General features: G+C 49.5%; 4 protein-coding genes across 4 annotated transcripts; 3 read left to right on the plus strand and 1 right to left on the minus strand.

The window, feature by feature from the left end:
• Positions 1-919: 919 nt before the first annotated feature.
• BKA67DRAFT_534616 (cytochrome b-c1 complex subunit 7) lies at positions 920-1592 on the plus strand (the record flags this gene model as incomplete). The annotated part of the gene is made up of 3 exons (XM_046099884.1): positions 920-1038; positions 1201-1363; positions 1497-1592. 3 exons carry the CDS (start codon positions 920-922, stop codon positions 1590-1592), a joined length of 378 nt encoding a protein of 125 aa, XP_045959966.1.
• Positions 1593-3055: 1463 nt separating this feature from the next.
• BKA67DRAFT_246275 (putative ANP1 protein) lies at positions 3056-4865 on the minus strand. The gene is made up of 5 exons (XM_046095715.1): positions 4480-4865; positions 3696-4372; positions 3552-3632; positions 3347-3481; positions 3056-3285 (listed from the first exon to the last, which is right to left on the minus strand). The coding sequence occupies exons 1-5, from the start codon at positions 4650-4652 to the stop codon at positions 3137-3139; spliced, it is 1215 nt and encodes a 404-aa protein (XP_045959967.1). The 5' UTR covers positions 4653-4865; the 3' UTR covers positions 3056-3136.
• Positions 4866-6835: 1970 nt separating this feature from the next.
• Positions 6836-8509, plus strand: BKA67DRAFT_561551 (DNA glycosylase). The gene is made up of 2 exons (XM_046102536.1): positions 6836-6988; positions 7052-8509. Exon 2 carries the CDS (start codon positions 7281-7283, stop codon positions 8385-8387), a length of 1107 nt encoding a protein of 368 aa, XP_045959968.1. The 5' UTR covers positions 6836-6988; positions 7052-7280; the 3' UTR covers positions 8388-8509.
• An 8983-nt stretch (positions 8510-17492) lies between these two features.
• BKA67DRAFT_534619 (uncharacterized protein) lies at positions 17493-18766 on the plus strand (the record flags this gene model as incomplete). Its single annotated transcript, XM_046099885.1, has 2 exons — positions 17493-17544; positions 17607-18766. The coding sequence occupies 2 exons, from the start codon at positions 17493-17495 to the stop codon at positions 18764-18766; spliced, it is 1212 nt and encodes a 403-aa protein (XP_045959969.1).
• Between the last annotated feature and the right edge of the window lie 649 nt (positions 18767-19415).

Raw genomic sequence — 19415 nt, forward strand, 5'->3', positions numbered from 1 at the left:
AAACTGTTGTTGCTATCGTAATTTTGGAATCTTACGGTTTACTTCACTTCATCGAAGGAGTGAAGAATGGCTGCAAGGAAAGGCATCTACAGTATCCATGGGTTCAAAGGAATAGCATTGGATATCTTGGAAACGAGGACCAAATGATTACATATGGACCCGTTCGACTTTGGGCCGACTAGAACCCAGTTGAATTGCTCTTTTGTCTGTGCAACTGATCGGAGCTAGCTGTGACCTCATAGGTGACAAGCATGCATGCGTTTTGTACGGATCCGTATTGCGCTTCTTGCCTCATGCAGACGATGGTCGGGATTGACCAGAGATACGGACGGGTCCTTTGCAAGAACTTTCGGTTCCCGAATTCTTCCCGACTGTATGGATCAGCATTTGATACTGCTGCTGCTACATATCATCTCGCAAGCTCGAACTTCAAAGCAGTTTACCAATGTACAAAGTATAGACAAGATGGATGATAAACTGTCTCCGCCATATGGAGAATGATAGCGACACTCATGAATACGAATGCCCTTGGGTCATTCCCACGGTTCAATTCATTCGACGTTCTAACTCGGCACAGGTGCTGTTTCCAAGAGGGCTTCTGCGGTAAGTAATACTATGTAACTTGTCTAGCCTAGACGCAGTTTTGTTATCGCATCGAATTTGAACACATACATACCGTACAGCATGTAACTAGTAACTGTAGTGAGCACTTCAGCACTTTCAGCACTTCAAGACTCAAAGTCCCACGTGACCCCTGACCCGTCGAGAAAAAAGCTCGGGCCCGCTCGGGCGAAATGGACGACCAGTCAACTGGCAGCAATTATCACTCACATCACGACCCGACTTTCTCTGCTGCCGAGAGCTATCGTTCGATATCCGTAAGAGCAACCACCCTCATACAATCAGCCGAACCGCAACCATGTCCGCCTACCCGTCGCTCGCACCCTTCGTCATGAAGCGCCCTTGGCTGCGCAACATGCTCAAGCCCGTCGCCAGCTGGTACGCCAATGCCGCAGGATACCGCCAGCTCGGTCTTCGGTACGTCCTTCTCTCCCTCCAGCCTACCTCGAGTAGGGTCTACACCGCCGCGATTGGGGGCAAAAGAGAGAGCACAATCAGAGACTCGTGACGACGAGGCACTCCGGAACTGCATTGGGGGACTTGAGCCTACAGAAAGCAGCGGCTAACCGACTCAAACAGTGCCGATGACCTGATCATCGAGGAGAGCGAGGAGGCAGTCAAGGCCCTCAAGCGCCTTTCTCCCCAAGAGTCCTACGACCGTGCCTACCGTATTCGCCGCGCCATGCAATGCTCCTTGTCCCACCAGCTGCTGGCCAAGAAGGACTGGACAAAGCCCGAAGAGGTAAGACTTTCTCCCGCGGCATTGCACAGTTGCCTTTTCGAACGACGACTATACAAAGTCCCAACCGGATGATCGAGCACGCGAGCGAACGAGTCGTCAACGGCGAGGAACGAATTGCTAACCAAAACTGTAGGACCTCCCATACCTCATCCCTATCATTGAGCAGATCCGCGCCGAGGAGAAGGAGAAGGCTGCCCTCGACTCCTTAACCATCGTCAAGAACCACTAAACGTTCAAGACGGAACCCATACGGGAGAACGAAACCGGCAGTTCAGGAGTCATACTAGAAATCCAGGGAGAGGCTCGTGGTCGGGCCGCTTGTATAAATAAAGATACCTGAATAGACGAGAGGAAATACACGCATCAAATTCGTTACTCAGCGACCAAAAGGACCCTCGATTTTGCGAACGGAGGCATGGTACATCACGATGAGGATTATGTATATGTGTATAGAAGAATCATTGCATATGCTTTGACAACGCGGCCCACCAAAATTCTCATCCACCTCAGCATGTCGTCGTCAATTGCGCGCATCTCTGACACGAGGTGTCCGGGCTTACAGCCGGGGCTGACTTGTGGCAACAAGGTTTCAGAAGCACTAAGCTTTTCCCCGTCGATGAGAATCATATCCGTGATGTTCGCTATCTCCATACCCAACATCTTAAGGGATGCCTAAGATTCGTTTCTGTTCTGTTCGATTAAAGCCATTGGTCTAACGTATTTCGTGCGGTTGCTCGAGTCGTTGCCCGCGTCCATGCTCCTCTTTGTCTCCGGTGACTTCGATTCCTTGTTTGTCCTAACCCTGGTGGCTCCCTGTTGAAACAAAACATGTATCCACGGTTATATCGTTTTGTATAAGTGCAGTTAGTTATCTTGCGTGGGAGTGGTGCAGGCAGATACGACGTTTCCCTAATGTGGGCAGCTACTGCCTCTCATCACTTCATGCTCCATCGCCGCCCATGGTTGAAAGCAAATTGTTCAAAGTCACCAGAGAAGAAGCTGCTTCAAGGGTATTCCCCATCCCCGAAAAAGAAAAAGAAAATTTCGCCAGCCAATTCACTCATCCACCTAGGATTTCACGACAAGACAACCTCGAAAACGTGCCAGAGACTTTGAAAATCAGTAAGTTGCAAATCTAGTGATGCTTCTCCTGACGGCAATAAATAAAACTTATCAAATATACACAACTTCCAATGAGCAGTAAGGGGTATTGCGCACGAAGATCCTGAAGTTGCGCCTCCTTTATCATATCCCTTCCACCGCCCGTTCGACGCATACCCCTCCCTGATGAGTAGCCAAATTCTATTACACACCGGGGTCATCAATTCGACCCAATAATACCGACCGGAGCCGACCATGCAGAAAAATTTGCGCTCAAATGCTATCTTGACAGCGTGTACACAAAACAATTTGACCACCCGGGCTCTACCCAAGAACGGAAAACAGATTGTCGGAAGTGACCACAGAGCGGATTGGCTCCAGCGTTTTGTGGCCCAAACCATCCACGCCTTTCCTGGCCCATGCTTTCCACAGGGAAAACATAGGTTGGTCCGACAAGGTGAGCAGAGTGGTTCCTTCGCAGGTACTCTGGGCCGAGAGTCTTTGCAATGAATCGCACAGATTCTTGTTGTGGGGGTTGCGTGTATCATGATGTTCGTACAATAATTACGTGTCCTGTCCATGTTCGAGTATCAAAAGTCCGAGACCGGTAGACAAAGCCGGTGCTCAGAGGATATGAGGATAAGGAAGAGAGGATGTAGATCAGGAAACGATCTACGCATTGCCAGGTTTCTCGTCAGTATCGATATGCCAGACAACGTAGTTGGGCAGACCGATAACCTCAAATCCTGCGCGCTTCGCCATCTTTGCGAAACCCTCTGTTTCGGCCTGGTTCTCGAAAGGATAGCAAGGGAAGTTGATACCTGGCGGATATGTGAGCGTTTTGTCCAGAAACACAAATCCTTGGGAGGAAAAATAACGTACCGGCACGATGGACGTGAGCCTTGACTAAAATGTTGACACCACCAATACCATCAAGCTCAATCTCCTCGTCCTTGTCGTTTCTCCAATCACCCATGCGGGCCATATGTTGTCTTCCGGTGTCGTACTGCTTGTAGCCTGTGTAATACCCTCATGTTAGACGCGGGACACTCTGGAGACGCAGACGCTCCCATCGAGCTTGTCTTACCTTCGGCGAGTACAGTGTCCTTGCTCAGACTAGATGCAAGCTTCAAGCCCTTCTCGGATTCAACCCAGGAGTTGTAGTCAACTAAAGAAACAGTCGTGGTTAGTACACGTTATTCTGCTTGAGCTGATGAGGTTTGAAGCTTACATCGACCCTCAACATCGCGGCCGTCTCTGTAGCGGTGGAACCAGATGTTGGGCACAAGGATGTCTCGGTCATGCGCAATGAAATCCTCCAGGATCTTCTTGGGGCTGTCCACAATATCGACGTCGCGCCAGTAAACCCAAGAGTGGTCAGGCTTGAGAGCAGTGGACAAAAGGTAGTTGCGAGCCATGCCCATAGCCTTGCGTCGGGGGCCTTGAGCCTCAAAGCCATGCCTTTCCTCGACGCTCTGGGCAAGCTTGAAATCGAAGTCCTTTTCGACGACCATGGCGCTATGGAAGGGAATCTTGTCGGGACGCTTCTGAATGCGCTCCAGCTCCATGGCCAAAACTCCGAGAGTGTCATCAGTAGAGTCGCCGACCAGGAAGGCAAGATCAATCAGGTTGTGGGGATATGTGAGCTCGGCAATGAGTTCAAAGTACTTGGACAAGTAGGGAGCAGCGTCCTTTAGGGGGGTGACGATAAGAACCCGCTCTTCGTTCTGGGCGGCCTGGCGCGTAGACTTGATGGGGTTCAGCTTGACGTTGATAATGGTGGATTCGTTGACTTCTATCGGGGTGTGGTGGTTGAAAATGACTGGTGTTTGCAGGTGGGAATTCCATGCTTGTTGCTCGTTCAGTGTCATTTCCATTGGCGGTTTCGAGGGACCCCAGCAGTAGAAACTGTAGTAGTAGGGATTGCGGGTTAGCCAGTCTGTTCTGCCGTCTCGTGCGAGACCATCGCAGGCATGCGCAGGTTCTAATGATGCGGTTAGGAGAGACGGGCATACCTTTGCATCTCGGCCGCCGACCCTCTGATGCCGCGCCATAGTAGCAGAATGATGCCGGCAACGGCGAGGGACAAGAGAAATCGCGTCCTTGTGAGGAAGACCCATATCGCTCTCGTAGGGGGTAATTGTGCCTTGGCGGACTTCCAGGAAACACCGCCCTTGGGAAGAAGCATGTTGGAGCCTTCGGGGTGCTCTTTGCACCACCCCAAGTTGTGTCGCGAAAGCACGAGGGAATATCGCAGGGCGATGCGAAAGGACTCGATCACCGTCGTGGTGTGACGTGTCGGGTTTTGTTGGTCGCTCCCGAGGTGGTGTGCAGTACCGCCCGACCTTTCACGTTACGCCAAAAGGTCGAAAAGAGAAGCGAGTACAGGCAGCGCTCGGTAGGATGGGAAAGGGAGAGCAGAGCAGTGCTTGTCAAAGTATAGCTAAAATGTGACAAAAAGCAGGTAGTCTATGGTTGCAGAATTAATGAGCGACGAGCTGATCCAGCGTTCGGCTCTCGATAAGGTTAATAATCGTCGATTGTCGTTCCGTCGAACTTCCCTCGCGTATGCTTTCTGTGCTGACTGGGGAAGACTAGAGGTAGAGAGGTAGTTACTACTGTCCACGTAGAGTAAGAAAAGTTTCCAGGGCCTGGATGGATAAAATCAAGGAGCTGGATTGGCGCGGACCAATCGAGATGGTACCGCAAGCTGGATACTCTGCCAGTCTAAATAAGCTTGGCTGTGCTGGGCTAGGTGCCTCACCAGGAGGATGGGATGGATGGAGTAGATAGAGAGAATGCTTGGGTCTGTATCCGTAGCGTATGTAGGGTGAGAAACAGCCGGCAAACTCGACGCAAACATGCATGCATACACGTACATACGTACATAAGCTGACTATCAATTGACTACCTGCTCGTTCTGATAAGTAAAAGCTACATAAAAGCAGGGAAAGCCAAAGAGCCCGAATCCAACTGAATCCGACTGCACCAAGCAGCCATGTGCTTAGAACAACAAGCCGCGAAGACAGTTACAGGCAGCTAGGTTAAACAAAAGGCAACTGGGAAAACCGGTAGGATTGAACTGGGAGCGTTTCCGTTTAGGAGAAGCTGATGCATGGGAAATACGAAAGTGACTTGGATGGCTCAACAACGCTGGGGGGCGCTTCATGCAGCCCAGGCACCCTGTAGTTAGTGTAATACTTGAGCGATTGAGGCCGAGAGTCGCTGGCGCCTTCATTTTAGATGCATCTTCGCGGCCATTTGGCGCCCTAGCTTTGTTAGCTTCTAGCGCTTCCGTGTATCCCCTTTTCTCCTCTCATCTTGAGCTCGTATGTACCTGCTTACACGTCCCTGCAATTTTTGGGAGCTCGCCAAGACTTTCACTATCACAGATTTCTCCTGACAAGCCCATTCAAGCCATTTTTTAAACGAGTCGACGCAGGGGAAGCACAACGCCATTTCCTTCGCCGTCTGATGGAACCCCCCCGGGTTGCACATTGCGTATGGCAAATGTCGAGATCTTGCGAAAGACGGGCTTGACAATACAGTACCGCATCAATGTACTCCGCATTCAACTTGACAACACGATGACAGCCGAATGATTTTACGCTTGCCGTTAACTCTCCTCTACTCTACGGTTACTCTGCTCTACCATAAAATCCAATCTCTCTCTACAAGTTGGACACCGTGGTCTGGAAGCTCAGCGCTCCACTGAAATACTGGAGACATGAGACGGAGATCATCCCAACCTCCAGCTCCTCCATTTCCTCCGTTTCTTTACCCCAATGCTACCTACCTATCTATGGCCGCTACTTATCCTGCCAAGCTTTCTGAACGGCAGCATTGGGCCTTCGTTGAGAGAATTTCAAGTTAAAATTGCTCTGTTTTCATGTGTTCTGCATGACATCGAACATTGACCGTATGCATTTTCATTCACGCTGTAATCAATTGCAACAGTTTGGCAACCACTTGACAGGGGCGAGGTTGTGGTCCTGTGGCGAGGCTCATCTCGGGCCTGCGCGGCGCAGTACACAAGGAAGAAATGCCTTCAGGTTCAACATCGATGTGGTGTTATTTGTGGGCATCCTTCTTACTCAAACCGAGTCTATTAGATGGCATTTCCCACCCTCGATTTCACAGATGGTCTCTCCCAGATTTTAGTTTTTTTTTTTTGGTGTGAAGACGCGCCTAATTGCTGCAGGGTGAATGCTTTTGTTTACTTTCGTCCATATGTGATACCTCGGGATCTTCCAATCAAATACTTGGCGCATGGTCGCCTGAGCTGACAATTGGCGTCATCCGGACCGACGGGCTTGTAAGGGGCGCCAAGCTAAATGACAAAGCTAGGGCGTATGTAGCTGCAACTATCAGAACATCATGAAATTCACTATACAACGACAAGATACAGCATTTCTATAGTCAATGCAAAACCTTTGTGCGCCGGTTTCAAATCGACTTTTTTCTGCTACAACCATACTCGTTGCTTCGGTTTCTTCCTCGGAGACTGTTTGACATTCAAATCGGGTTAGTTCAGACATGAATGTCATCAATGAGTGTCATCAAGTTCACAATTAACGTCAACGTAAGAGTTTCAAAGCGCCCTCAGACTTGGGCCAGGACGGTTTTGTCAACCAAGCCCTTTCTGTTCTTCGGAAGGCCAGAGCGCTTCTCTGAAGTCCGCAGTTTGCCAGTCGGAAATAGTCGAAGTCCAACACATTTCGCGACATCAGGGTCGGTGCTCGGATCGCTTACATATTCACCTTTCCATCACGGGAAAGGCACTCTGTTCTCAGGCATCGGGTTACTACAAAAAAACATGTCCACACGCAGGTCCGCCCGGCTGAGTGCTGCTGCCGAGGCCAAGCCATCGCTAGAAGTGATGCCACCTCCGCCCAAACCAGCTGCAAAATCCAGAAAGCGGAAGGAGGCTGCAGAATCGGAGATTGATGCATCGCCAAAGAACGAAGCACCATCAACGCCTAACAAGAGGCGCGTGGTTTCGAAGCCCACGGCGCCACCTCCAGCGACTCCCACCCCCAGCAACGCAAAGCTCATTGGCGAGCCTGTAACCAACGGCATTTCGCCCACAACGCCTAAGCCCAAGCCAGCGGCGGTGAGAAGACTAGCAGATCCTAACGCCAGTAACGCGACTCTTCTATCACCGGAATCATCTAGGGTTGTCGCATCCAAGTCTCTGGACGCCGTCTCGCCTTCCAAGGTTTCTGCCTTTGAGACTACAACGGAGAACATCCTTCAAGTGGCATGTGACCACCTCATCAAGGTTGACCCACGTATGAAGCCGCTGATCGACAAGACCTACTGCCAAATCTTCTCTCCCGAAGGCCTCGCTGAAAAAGTCGACCCATTTGAGTCACTGTGCTCCGGCATCATCAGCCAACAGGTTTCTGGCGCCGCCGCCAAGGCAATCAAGAATCGTTTCGTCGATCTTTTCGGGCCTGAAAGGGAGGGCAGATTTCCCCATCCGAGCGAGGTTGTCAAGATGACGATCGAGACCTTACGCACAGCAGGACTCAGTCAGAGGAAAGCGGAGTACGTGCAAGGGCTGGCAGAAAAGTTCACGTCCGGTGAGCTCTCGACGCAGCTTCTGCACGACGCTTCGTATGAGGAGGTTCTCAAGAAGCTCATAGCGGTTCGTGGCCTGGGGCAGTGGAGCGTTGAGATGTTTGCATGCTTCGGGCTTAAGCGCATGGACATCTTCTCGTTAGGTGACCTGGGTGTGCAAAGAGGTATGGCTGCTTTCGTCGGGAGAGACGTGAGTAAGCTGCGTGGCAAGGGTGGCAAGTGGAAGTATATGAGTGAGAAGGAGATGCAGGAGATGGCGGACCGCTTCAAACCATACCGGAGCGTCTTCATGTGGTATATGTGGAGAGTGGAAGAGACGGACATTAGTACACTCGAGTGAGCTTCGATCATGAATATATACGCGGCTTGTTTTATGAGCCGCTGGTCATTAAGCCATCTACTATAGATTGCTGGCGAGTAATACGGAGTATGCTATAAAAAGAATCAAAATCAGATAACCTCGGGATCTGACTTGGATGTAGCCGCTGGCCAGGGTTTCTTCTGGCTCAGACTTCCATGGGCGCCCCAGGAGGTACTGGTTGCTCTATATTGGTCCCTGATCAGTAGTCGTACTTTATTGTGTCATGTGCCACTCCTAATGAGGGTCAAGAATCTAGCAGCCGCGCTCAGTGTGTGATGAAAGATAACTACTAGCAGGGTTGTAATTTTGTGGCACATGAAGAATTAAAGTAAAAACAATAATTGGGTAGTACTTGTCCATCAACGCAAAGATTGCGGGTGTAACAAGTATGCTGTGGCCGTCGTTACGAATATATCGTTACATACAACAACTACTGGGCGATTATTTCAGCCCGTCTTGCGGCACATGAATATTGTCGTACATTCCACGACCATCAAAGTTGTTTGCCTGTCGGTCGACGTCGATATGAGAGCAAACATGGTCATATTGCCGTCTCGAGGGCCGTTATCACGGAGGTGAAAACATCACAGTGCCGCCTCAGCCTCGGGAATACCGAACCCGTAATCCGGCACACTTGGCTCCGCTTAATATCAAGATCACCGGGATGGTTGGCAATACCCGAAAACACACTTCTATTTGTCATTTTCTAGCAATATACAACATGGTACTTATACATAATAGTTCACCACTGGTCTTATGGTGTATCCAAGGAAGACGACCGCACAACCCGATCATGTTCGGTATCCTTTTCTCTTTTATATCGAATGGCACAAAAATACAGAGGACGAGAGGCTTTGCACAACCTTGGGGAACTGCAGGACTCTGCATATTCGCTTGCACAATATTTAATGAAGCACAAATGTGCGCGATGCTTCTGAGGCCTAAAGTATCGTTCAAAACATGGGGTTTGCTTCTCCCTCTCAAAGGTCAGCTAGTCTCGATCGTCATCTTCTTCCGTAGTTGATGGTCACCCAGACGCGTCGCCAAACAGTGTTATATTCTAGAGAGGTTCTCACTGACGAAGGTCATCTAACGCACATTACACTATCGTCTTCACGTTGTTTACCGGACCGAGCACATATAGGATGAACACGCAGGAGCACGATTCTGGCGTCAACGAAGTTGTGGGCAAGCGTAAAGTTGATGTCAAGGCGCCTGAATGTGAGATTCGCCGCAAGGTGGTGAAATTCATTCAAGATCCAGCCAGGCAAGTTAGAACTGCTGTTGTAGGAGTAGCCTCTAACCTTAATTCTGGCTTTTGCGCTCATTTCAAAACGTGTAACCGGATTTTAGTCGTTCCTGGCCTGGCTCGGCCGTTAACAAGGTGGACAAGTATGGGTTGGAAAACGCAGGTCTTCGAGCTGTCGATACTAATAACTCTACCGAGTCGTTAACGGAATTCTGAGATGTCGAACTTATGCCACGCAAGGATTCGCCTAGCCACGAAAGTAGACTCAGGGTTCTAGGTGAGGACTGGATTGACTTGGAACTCGTCCGCGACTGGATTATGCGTTGTGGATAGGAACAGGATTTAGAATGTTATGCGATGCCACTCCCTCAAATGGTACCGAATCAGCCAGAGTGGTTCATAGATGTCGTGCAAGGGTGTATTGTTGTTTCAAGGAAAAGAGCAAACAGATATGTCACACTCGTACACGTCGGGTCAAACTAGAATTTCCGGGTCCTCAGGAGCAATTTATCGCAGATGAAGATGTCTGGTATTCTAATGGCAGACAGCATTGCAAACCGAATTCCACAAACCATTCGAGATGCTATATCGCTTGTCAAAGCTCTTGGAGAAAGATATCTGCGGGTTGATAGCTTGTGTATTGTGCAAGACGACCGAGCGCCGCTTCGCAGGGGACTCAGTCAAATGCACCGGATATATGCAAGCTCATCTACGAATTTTATCGCCGAAGATGGCAGAAACGCGGACCATGGTCTTCAAGGTCTCAAGGACATGTCAGCTCCAAGATGCCATCGCCAACATATCACTAAACTTGCGGAGGGGGAAAAGATAGATTGCAATGTCAGTTCCAGAAGAGACAATACCGGACATTCATGGATACAACCAGTGTATGTAGACATTCCAGGAGGAACTATTCACGAAACGTTGCTTAGCATTCAGACCAGGACCCGTTAGTTAGCGGTATCAGTGCTCTAGATTGGTCGAACACCTCAACTACCACCAAGAATTTAGCAACGCATTCAACACCATGCTTCCGGCTGGTAGTTGGATGGAAACGCGGGTTCAGATCTACGTAACCTTGCTGGCGTGGTTACCAGATTTAAACGCAGAATGACCACTTATCCTGAGGACGTCATGGACGAATTTTCCGGCATTCAGACCTTACTCACTGGCATATATCCAAGCGGTCTCCTATTCGGTCATCCTGATATCTTCTTCGATGTGTCGCTTCTCTGGGTACTACATGATTTGTACAGGAGGGTGGTATCGCGAAATTTTACAGGAAATCCACTCCTCAAGAAATTGCCGAGTTGGTCATGGACGGGATGGGTAGGTGAGATCGAATTTTTAGAGGATGCCGAATTGCTCAAAGGTTTTGGTTATAGTGGATTCAACGACTCCATTACGACTGGGTGTGGGTAGATCTGTTGCATACCAGCTCAGACTTACCCAATCAACTGTCAATGGCACACTTACAGATCGTCAGCTGAACAAGAACCTCCAGATGATTGGAGCCAGGAGCCCTACGACGCTATAGAGGGAGGTAGGCGAGCTTGTTGAATTGGGAGTAACGGTGTTTTCTCTCGAGGGCCATTCACTAAAAGTACACCGACTCATGTATACACGCACAATACAACACCCCAAGAAGAGTGCTGGTATCCTGTCCCGACCTTACTGATCACGTGTTTATCGCAAATGCGACGCCAATGCCAGTATATATCATGTACGAGAGCTAGGACATTTCTTTTACTGAGCCTCCCCACAGTCCCAATCACATTGCCATTCTTCCCTCCAGTCCAAGTCATGCAGGATGAAATGGGGCAAGCCATCGGAGTTTTATTCATGCACCATTAACAGGAGCGTACGCTCTTCAAAGCTATCAAACGGGTCGAGCTTGTGTCAATCGTCAAAGGTTGGATAAGCCTGCTTTCAGACTGTCTGAAACCAGCGTATAGCCCACTCTCAGGCAGCAAATCGCTCAGTGAATCCTCACACTGCGAATTTACAGACGACATAGTCATAGATTGGTAAGAAAGCAACAAGGACGAAAGCAAGACTGTTACTATATATTGTGGATTGAGTGGAAAGATAGTATTGCATACAGGCGAGCACCTGGCCTTGTTCTTGTGGACAAATGGGAAGAGCACAGAAAAGCCGAAGAGGTTGATCTAATCTTAGGGTAGTGCTGTTTGGACAGCAACCACCCTCCCGATTACCACGTTCTACATGTAGTGAGCCATCGATGCCATTTCACGTGACGCGATGAATTGACAGATGAAATCTGATTCAAGCCAGCTAGTAACGGATACCAGCATTGTCCATGAAAACAGCGAGCCTCCACTGGACACCTTGACTGTTCAGTGAGCGTTCTTGCAAACTTACTATACCCTGCTTGCTGTAGGATAGTACTCCGTAAGTGCAAGCAGATGTTACAGTTCATAAAATTGGGCCATGAAGCAAATTGTCTCAGATGATCCCAGCCCAGAGTCAATTTCAAACATATAAAACATGATGGAAAACGCACGAGGATGATATATAATCTCACAACTAGACGTAGGTCAGTACATGATCGTGAGGAAGGCATGATGAGATTGACGCAATATTGGATAAAGAGCAACGACCGAGCGGCCTCCATCAAGCACTGCCCGAAGACCCTAGCCTCGGAGGTAACAGCGCTAATAGCCTCATTTCTCAGCTATAGTAATGCCGAGCTTACGAGTGATTATGGCGGGTATATACCCGATGCCAAACGAATCATTGTCGACAGTGGCGAAGGACAAACAAGGCTTTTCTCCTCTATTTTTCAAGCTTCAGTGTTTTACGTTACAGTCATTACTACTAAATGCTTGTCTAACCTAGCACAGCCCTACTGTAAGTAGTCTTTCGTATACGAGTAGTTGCTTCCAGCGGAGTGACGAAACATTTGTAGATTGAGTCGTCGAGCCACTCGGCCCACTTCCCATGTACCGAGACGCGTATGCAACATATGGCCCTCCGTACGGGTAAACGACGGTTTCTGCAGTGGCTCAGACGGACGGCAAAAACCTGGCATATAGTATTTTGACGTAAACAGAAAATATTTTTAGGCGTTCCTCTTGGGGGAGGGTCTGAAGACGGGCTTGGCAGGAGCTTAGAACTCTTCTTTGGGGAATTTGGTAGCTGGATATGAACAAGTTCGTCCCCCGATTGGGCCATGACGTCGACGTTTGAAGTTTGGTGCTTTTGAACCCACCGGGAGAAAGATCTTGAAACAAAGGGGGCTGCTAGTCATCCGCGACATGGCGTCTGAACATCTTACTTACGTACGCGTGATAGGGCTCCTGGCATTCCAGAAACAGAAGCTAGGACGACAGAGATGAAACATAAAGTGGTGAGCATGGATTTGTTTCTACATGTGATGCAAAGTTGCGACGGCGATCAATGGGGGGGTACCATAACAAGGTATGCCCTGAAATACATACATTTCAGGCTGAAATCTTCGCACGACGAATGATCGCATAAGACGCGATACCAACCTCGTAATGATACGAAGTATAGAGGATGAAAATGATTAAAAAAGCGATCGGATGTCGGCAACCAATCCGAGATCTGTCAAATCTGCAGGCGATGCTGTGGGAAGCTTCGTGTTTGGGCCACACCATTTTTCATGTGCAGCTGACTGCTTTAGTAGTGGCACCAGCCGTTAAAGAAAAATCCATCGAGAAGCTACAGTGTACGGGTAAGCGGGTAGCCATTAAACGAATATTTCCCAGAAAACAAATATTATTTTTTGGACGAAAATATGTTCCGCATGCAGATTCAATAGAAAGTCGCATAATACAATGACAGTATTTCACATCCAAAATATCCATTTTCAGGGTCTGAGATTTAAGTGGCAATCTTGAATTTCAACAGGATTCATGGATTAAGTTATTATGTAGCTATTTCCGGCTTGCCAGCCAATATCGGACTCTCTTATCATAGCCAATCAGACAATGACATAAGCACTGCCACTTCTTGACTAGGCCCGTGCCCGACCCAGATAGCGAATATTTCTCAGAAGACGAATATTCAAACGTTCAACGTCCCATATCCATTTACTAGGCCTTACACTGCGACGGATTTGCGGGTTGTGACAACATACTTTTGCCGGAGGTACGTTAGCTGCGAGCTGTGATAACTTTGGTAACACTCTTGTTCTTGACCAGTGAAATTATAGAAATAGTTCAGCCCTGAATGGGATTGAATAGGACCTCATCTGAAGTATGTAGTATAATTGGAGCTATCTCTTAATCGAAGCAAGGGCATCCCACGGTCGCTTCAAGACGGAGCCTGTGCTAATATAATCTGTACAATTTGGGGACGAACAGGTGGTCGCGTCACGTTGCCAAGCAATAAAACCTGGACTCTCTCCGATCGATGATTTTCGACAATTGCCGCCCGCCCAGACTAGGATTTGAGAGATATCCAAGATGAAGGAACCACTTGGTAAATCATAATAACCCAATAAAGCGGCTCGCATCGAACTTGGTCAGTCCCATTGATCGTCACGCTGGGGGAAATGCGTCGCAGGTTCTTCCATGCGGAAGATCACCAGTCAAAGAATTATGCAATTACTTTTGTAGCCGATTGAGAAGCACTAACTTCGATAGACTTTACTGTAATATAGAGATCGTTATGGTGCTGAATGAAGTCTTGTGAAAGACTCGGGTTTGAATATGTACATCTCTTGGCGGCCAGAAGTACTGCTAGATTTCCATCGCCGAGATGCACCCACCACTGGACGATCGTGCACATCAGTTGTTGCGCCAGCAATGATTCTGACAGACTTGCAAGCACTCTGCTATAGTCACCCCAGGCGGACCCAAAACAATTTGGACGAGACCGGCTGATTAGTGGTTAGACTTGCGATAGACGGCGGGATGGCGCCAGAATTGTTGGCGAAGCAATCAATGTCCTGCATTGAGGGAAAGCAGAAAGGGGGTGGGCCTTGTCGGCGTAGCGCAGAGGCCACTGGCCAGCCTGAAAATTATTCCATAATTGTCGTCATCATTTGCAGCTCGTCTTGCTCGTCGGGGTGCTCAGTGGGGATGCGGGAGCTCCGAGGCAGTCAACGTAGAAGATATAGTGCAGAGATTATGATGCTCTTGTTTTTGTGACGTACCTGTAGAGCGACCATGTGAAACAGAAATCCCCGTGGGATCCACGAGATCAACACCTGTCAGCAACAGCAAAGGTTTACCTACAATGTTGATAATTCAAAAGCTCCCATCCCACGCATGTGAGGACTTGAAAGGATATGATTAAATGACGACCGAATGGGGGAGAGGGGGCCTGTTGATGGAGCAGGGAATTTGCATTCGCTGTGGCTTTAATTGGTTCGTGAGCAGCCAGCCAATGCAACGGAGATTGATACCGTCCGTGAATCTGCAGATGCGGCCAGGCACGCGGTGGATACTAGAGCTATTGGCCCTTGAGCTACAAGCTTCCGCCACGGGGACTGAGTTTTCAGACTTCCCCAGCCATTGTGCTCGCAGTCTGGGCGCAGTTCATTTTCAAGATTGATATGCCGATGGAAGAAACATTCGGCAGCATGAAGACGCATTTGTATCCATCCGGCTGTGCCCAGTGACAAACCTGCTCCGGACAGATACCCGGCGGATTCTACGCGCAATCTCGTCCACACCATGGAGATTAGGGAAAGTATCGACAGGGGGTGAGCAGAGAAGTGTATGTCGCACTTGCTATGTGGTATTGCCCAACTAGGTGCAGCAGCTTGCATGTGGTACCCTGCTCTGCCGAACTAGGACACAGCAAGCAATCTCGCCAATTGAATGATCAATTTTGGATATGAGGGCGCGCCCACTAACCACCGTGTACCTTCGCACACGAGTTGACTCGACTTTCTTTGGATTGGGGTGGCGCCGTTGCGGGCACCGTTGCGGGCATGATTGTTGTGATCTTTAAGATGTGCTGTGTTATCCAGGGATTTCACGGAGTGTGCCACGGCCCAGCATGCGTGTCATGTTTCCCTTGCTTGTTGAACTCTGACTATCGACACAGCAGAGAAATGGACAGTGCGTATGAGATGAGTCTAACGCACTCGCATGGCGCACATTGATTGGCACAAGATTAGGATCTGTGATGAGAGCTCTGCCCAAGAGAGCCGTGAGAGCCCGAAAGCCCTTGCAAAGCCCTTTGGAAGCTTGCGAAGCTCGCCGGTGCCCTGCTTTGGATGAAATGGGATGCTGGCATGGTATCATTTCAGTTCCACCCTGGTTCCCCTGGACCATCAGTAGCGACCTGGTCTAGCACCAGAACGAGACCCCGTCCTGTGTATGGGTCCCCTAGCCCCCTAGCCGGCTCCTCTTTTGCGGTTGGGATTCGTCCTCGTACCTTTTGAGTCTCACGCCCCCCCCTAAAGCATGAGCCACGCCGTGTCCAAGTCTGAATCTAAATTCCAAAACGTCTCGGCTTTTCTGGTCTCCATTGAAGAACACTTTTCTCCCTCTTTTCCCATCTTCTTTCCCAGTCTCCCATTCGGATCATTCGTTTGTCGATATTTTTCATCGTTACAGAGGAAAAGCACTCGCTTAATAGCTTCCTCGATTTAATACCTCCTTCGTTCGACTAGACATTTTCTCGCGTCAAGGAGTGACCAGTCAAAACAAAACAAAACAACAACAACAACAATACCACTTTTCAGACCGACCCGACGACATTCCACTTCGCGTCGAAACAATCACAAGACGGTCATAATCTCAATAGTTGGACACTCGGCTATTAAGATTAAGAGGAAGACCAATTTCTATCTATCAAATCCCAGTATTTGCTCATAAAAGGTACGTTCTAGTGACGAGTCTGATATTGTTTGTCAATGAATGTTCCTCCCGACGACTCGATGCAACAAACCAAGGTGTGCAGCAGATGTTGGACGTCTGCCTCTACGACCGTAACACGATCTGGCTACACGAGCCTTTCCACTCGGGTGAATCGAGGTACAATGCAGCTGGCGTCTCTATCGTCCTCTCACACTGCCGGATCCGCCCCAGTCTAGCACCTTGGACCTCCGGATGGTGTGGTGTCTTGCCAATGCGAATCTTGCAATGGAAGCCAGCAACCGCCAAAGACTACCCCCAAAATATGCAGGCTACTGTACTCCAGAGGCGTTAGTGCAATTGGCTGGAGGTGTGCTCTGGATGGTTGGTTTCTACCCACTCAACCGCAATGGGACAACGCTAGGGGTTGGGTAGAGCTGCCATTGGAGAAAAGGTCTTTTGGGTCCCTGTCGACTGCTATTCGCCATTGGATATTTCCAATGCAGCGCTCACTTAGCATCTGCGTCTGCCTCGCATAGCGCGTACACCTTAGGGTAGCGGCTTCTCAAAGGTCAATCTCTGAGGGCGTATCTCGCCATGCGAAACTGCAATCACCATCTGGCCCGGTCAACCACCCCACGCGTCCTCGACCATGTCCCTGCCAAAAAGCACATGTATTTTGTCGTCCCACTTGCCTTCAGCAGCCATGTTTCGTGACGAGTTGAGCTTTCCAGCGGTTTCAAACGTCACTGACTGGCAACTGGCTGTTCTGTCGGGTTAACCGGACCTGTCTGCCATGCGTTGGAGGCAACACAAACCATCGCATTCATCTTGGCTCTACAGCATAACATGACTTTTTGGAACTGCAGAACCAATTCCTCCATGATACAGCTATCCACGCGTTTTTTGACACCCATTGTCCACCTGTATTAGGAAGGCATTCTGCAACGTTCTAATTATTGTTTTCTACAAGCTCCATGAGCTGCCATCAAACATTGATCCCCGCTGACAGCCCATTCTATCACATAGTCCATCAAAATGTTCAGCAAGACCTTCGTCTCCGCCGTTGCGGCCCTCAGCCTGGCAACCAGTAAGTTGACCAGTACCAATATACTAGAAGCGGCTCAACCATTTGCTAACCACCTTCATCAGGTGCTGTCGCTGTCAGCTGTGACGACACAACTGCCACCATTGCCTCGGCTGCCGATGCCACCACCATCGCCTCTTGCGATACCGTCGAGGGTGACCTTGTCATTCTGCCTGGTGCTGGTGACACTGTCGATATCTCCGGTCCTACGGAGATCAAGGGTGATTTGACTGCCCAGAACAACGGTGGACTGATCTCCCTGACCTCCACCACCCTGGAGACCATCGGTGGTGCTTTCACCCTCAAGAACGTCACTCTGCTTTCGACTCTGTCTTTCACCAAGCTGAGCACCGTTGACTCGATCAACTGGGCCTCTTTGAACGCTCTGGGTCAACTCACCTTCGGCACACCTGGTGTCACCAAGGCCAAGAGTGTTGCCATTGCCGATACCTTCTTGAGCAGCTTGGATGGAATCAACATCCACTCTCTGGACACCATGGACATCAACAACAACCACCGTCTCACCGACTTCACCACCGAGCTGTACAACCTGTCCACTCTGCTCAACATCAACGCCAATGGCCAGAACCTCAACGTTCAGATGCCCAACTTGATCTGGGCCGCTAACCTGACCATCTCTAACGTTACTACCTTCTCTGCTCAGTCTTTGGAGTCTGTCAACGGCTCCATCCGCTTCGACTCCAACTACTTCACCGAGGCCAGCTTCCCCAACTTGACCGCCGTTCAGACCGGTGACTTCTCTTTCATCAACAACGCCAAGGTCACCAACATCACCGCCCCTCTCCTCAAGTCCGTTGGTGGTGGTTTCACCATTGCCAACAACACTGCTATTGAGGAGCTCAACGGTTTCCCCCTCTTGGAGATGGTTGGTGGTGCCGTTCTCCTTCGTGGTGACTTCTCCGAGGTTGCTCTGCCTGCTCTCGACGACGTCCGTGGCGCCTTCGATGCTTCTTCCACTGGCGATATCACCGACTCTTGCGAGGTCTTCGACAAGCTGGGCCCCAAGTCCGGTGGTCAGATCCAGGGCGAGTACTCTTGCACCAGCAAGAACGCCAACGCCAACAACGACACCGACTCTACCGGTGGCACCTCTTCGGGCTCTAGCAACAGCTCCAGCAGCGCTGTCGTCGGTGCTCCTGGCATGAGCATGTCGTGGATTGTCAGCTTGGTTTCCATTGCTGGCTTCGTCGTCGCTTTCTTGTAAGATGGATAGGTGGATTGGTTTCGGAGGCGTTTCTCAGATTTGTCATTTTCCGAATGTCATCAAAAACTCTTTGTCATTGTCATTTCACCTCGGTTGCATGGTATCGCAACGGGCTACGTACAAGGATCCGCTAGACTAATACCGACGCATTTTACTGAAACGACATCCCTCTCTACGTGACATCTTCAATCCTCTCCCTCCCGCGTGTCGAGTCACGGAATCATCCACTCGACCGATTTGTCACTAGCGACGTGCCGAACAGAATGTCGACGACTGCTACAATAGAGATGGCCGCATCAACACGCGATCACGCCGTTGAATCGTCGGAAAGCGGTTAGGTTTTCAGGGGAGACTTTGATTGCATGGCTCTGTTTTACGGGCGTACTGAGGGGTTTAGATATGTGACAGGCGAACAGAAGATTGAGGGTCTCATTTGTTGCAATGGACTGCAGCTCTAATATTTCATTCCGTGGTCATAGCAAGGTAACAGCAAATGACATACATGATATACACAAACTTCACCCGATCGCCTTGCTTGTGGTCAATATGGCTTCTTTATATTCACCTTGAAATCTCTAGCAGTGTAAACCATGTTGCAACTGCTCCGTGAAATTACGCTAGTCATGGCCTTTTTCATCTTTCACATTTC

Source organism: Truncatella angustata (assembly GCF_020726525.1).
Source record: "Truncatella angustata strain MPI-SDFR-AT-0073 chromosome Unknown BKA67scaffold_3, whole genome shotgun sequence".
In the NCBI taxonomy this organism is placed as follows: domain Eukaryota; kingdom Fungi; phylum Ascomycota; class Sordariomycetes; order Amphisphaeriales; family Sporocadaceae; genus Truncatella; species Truncatella angustata.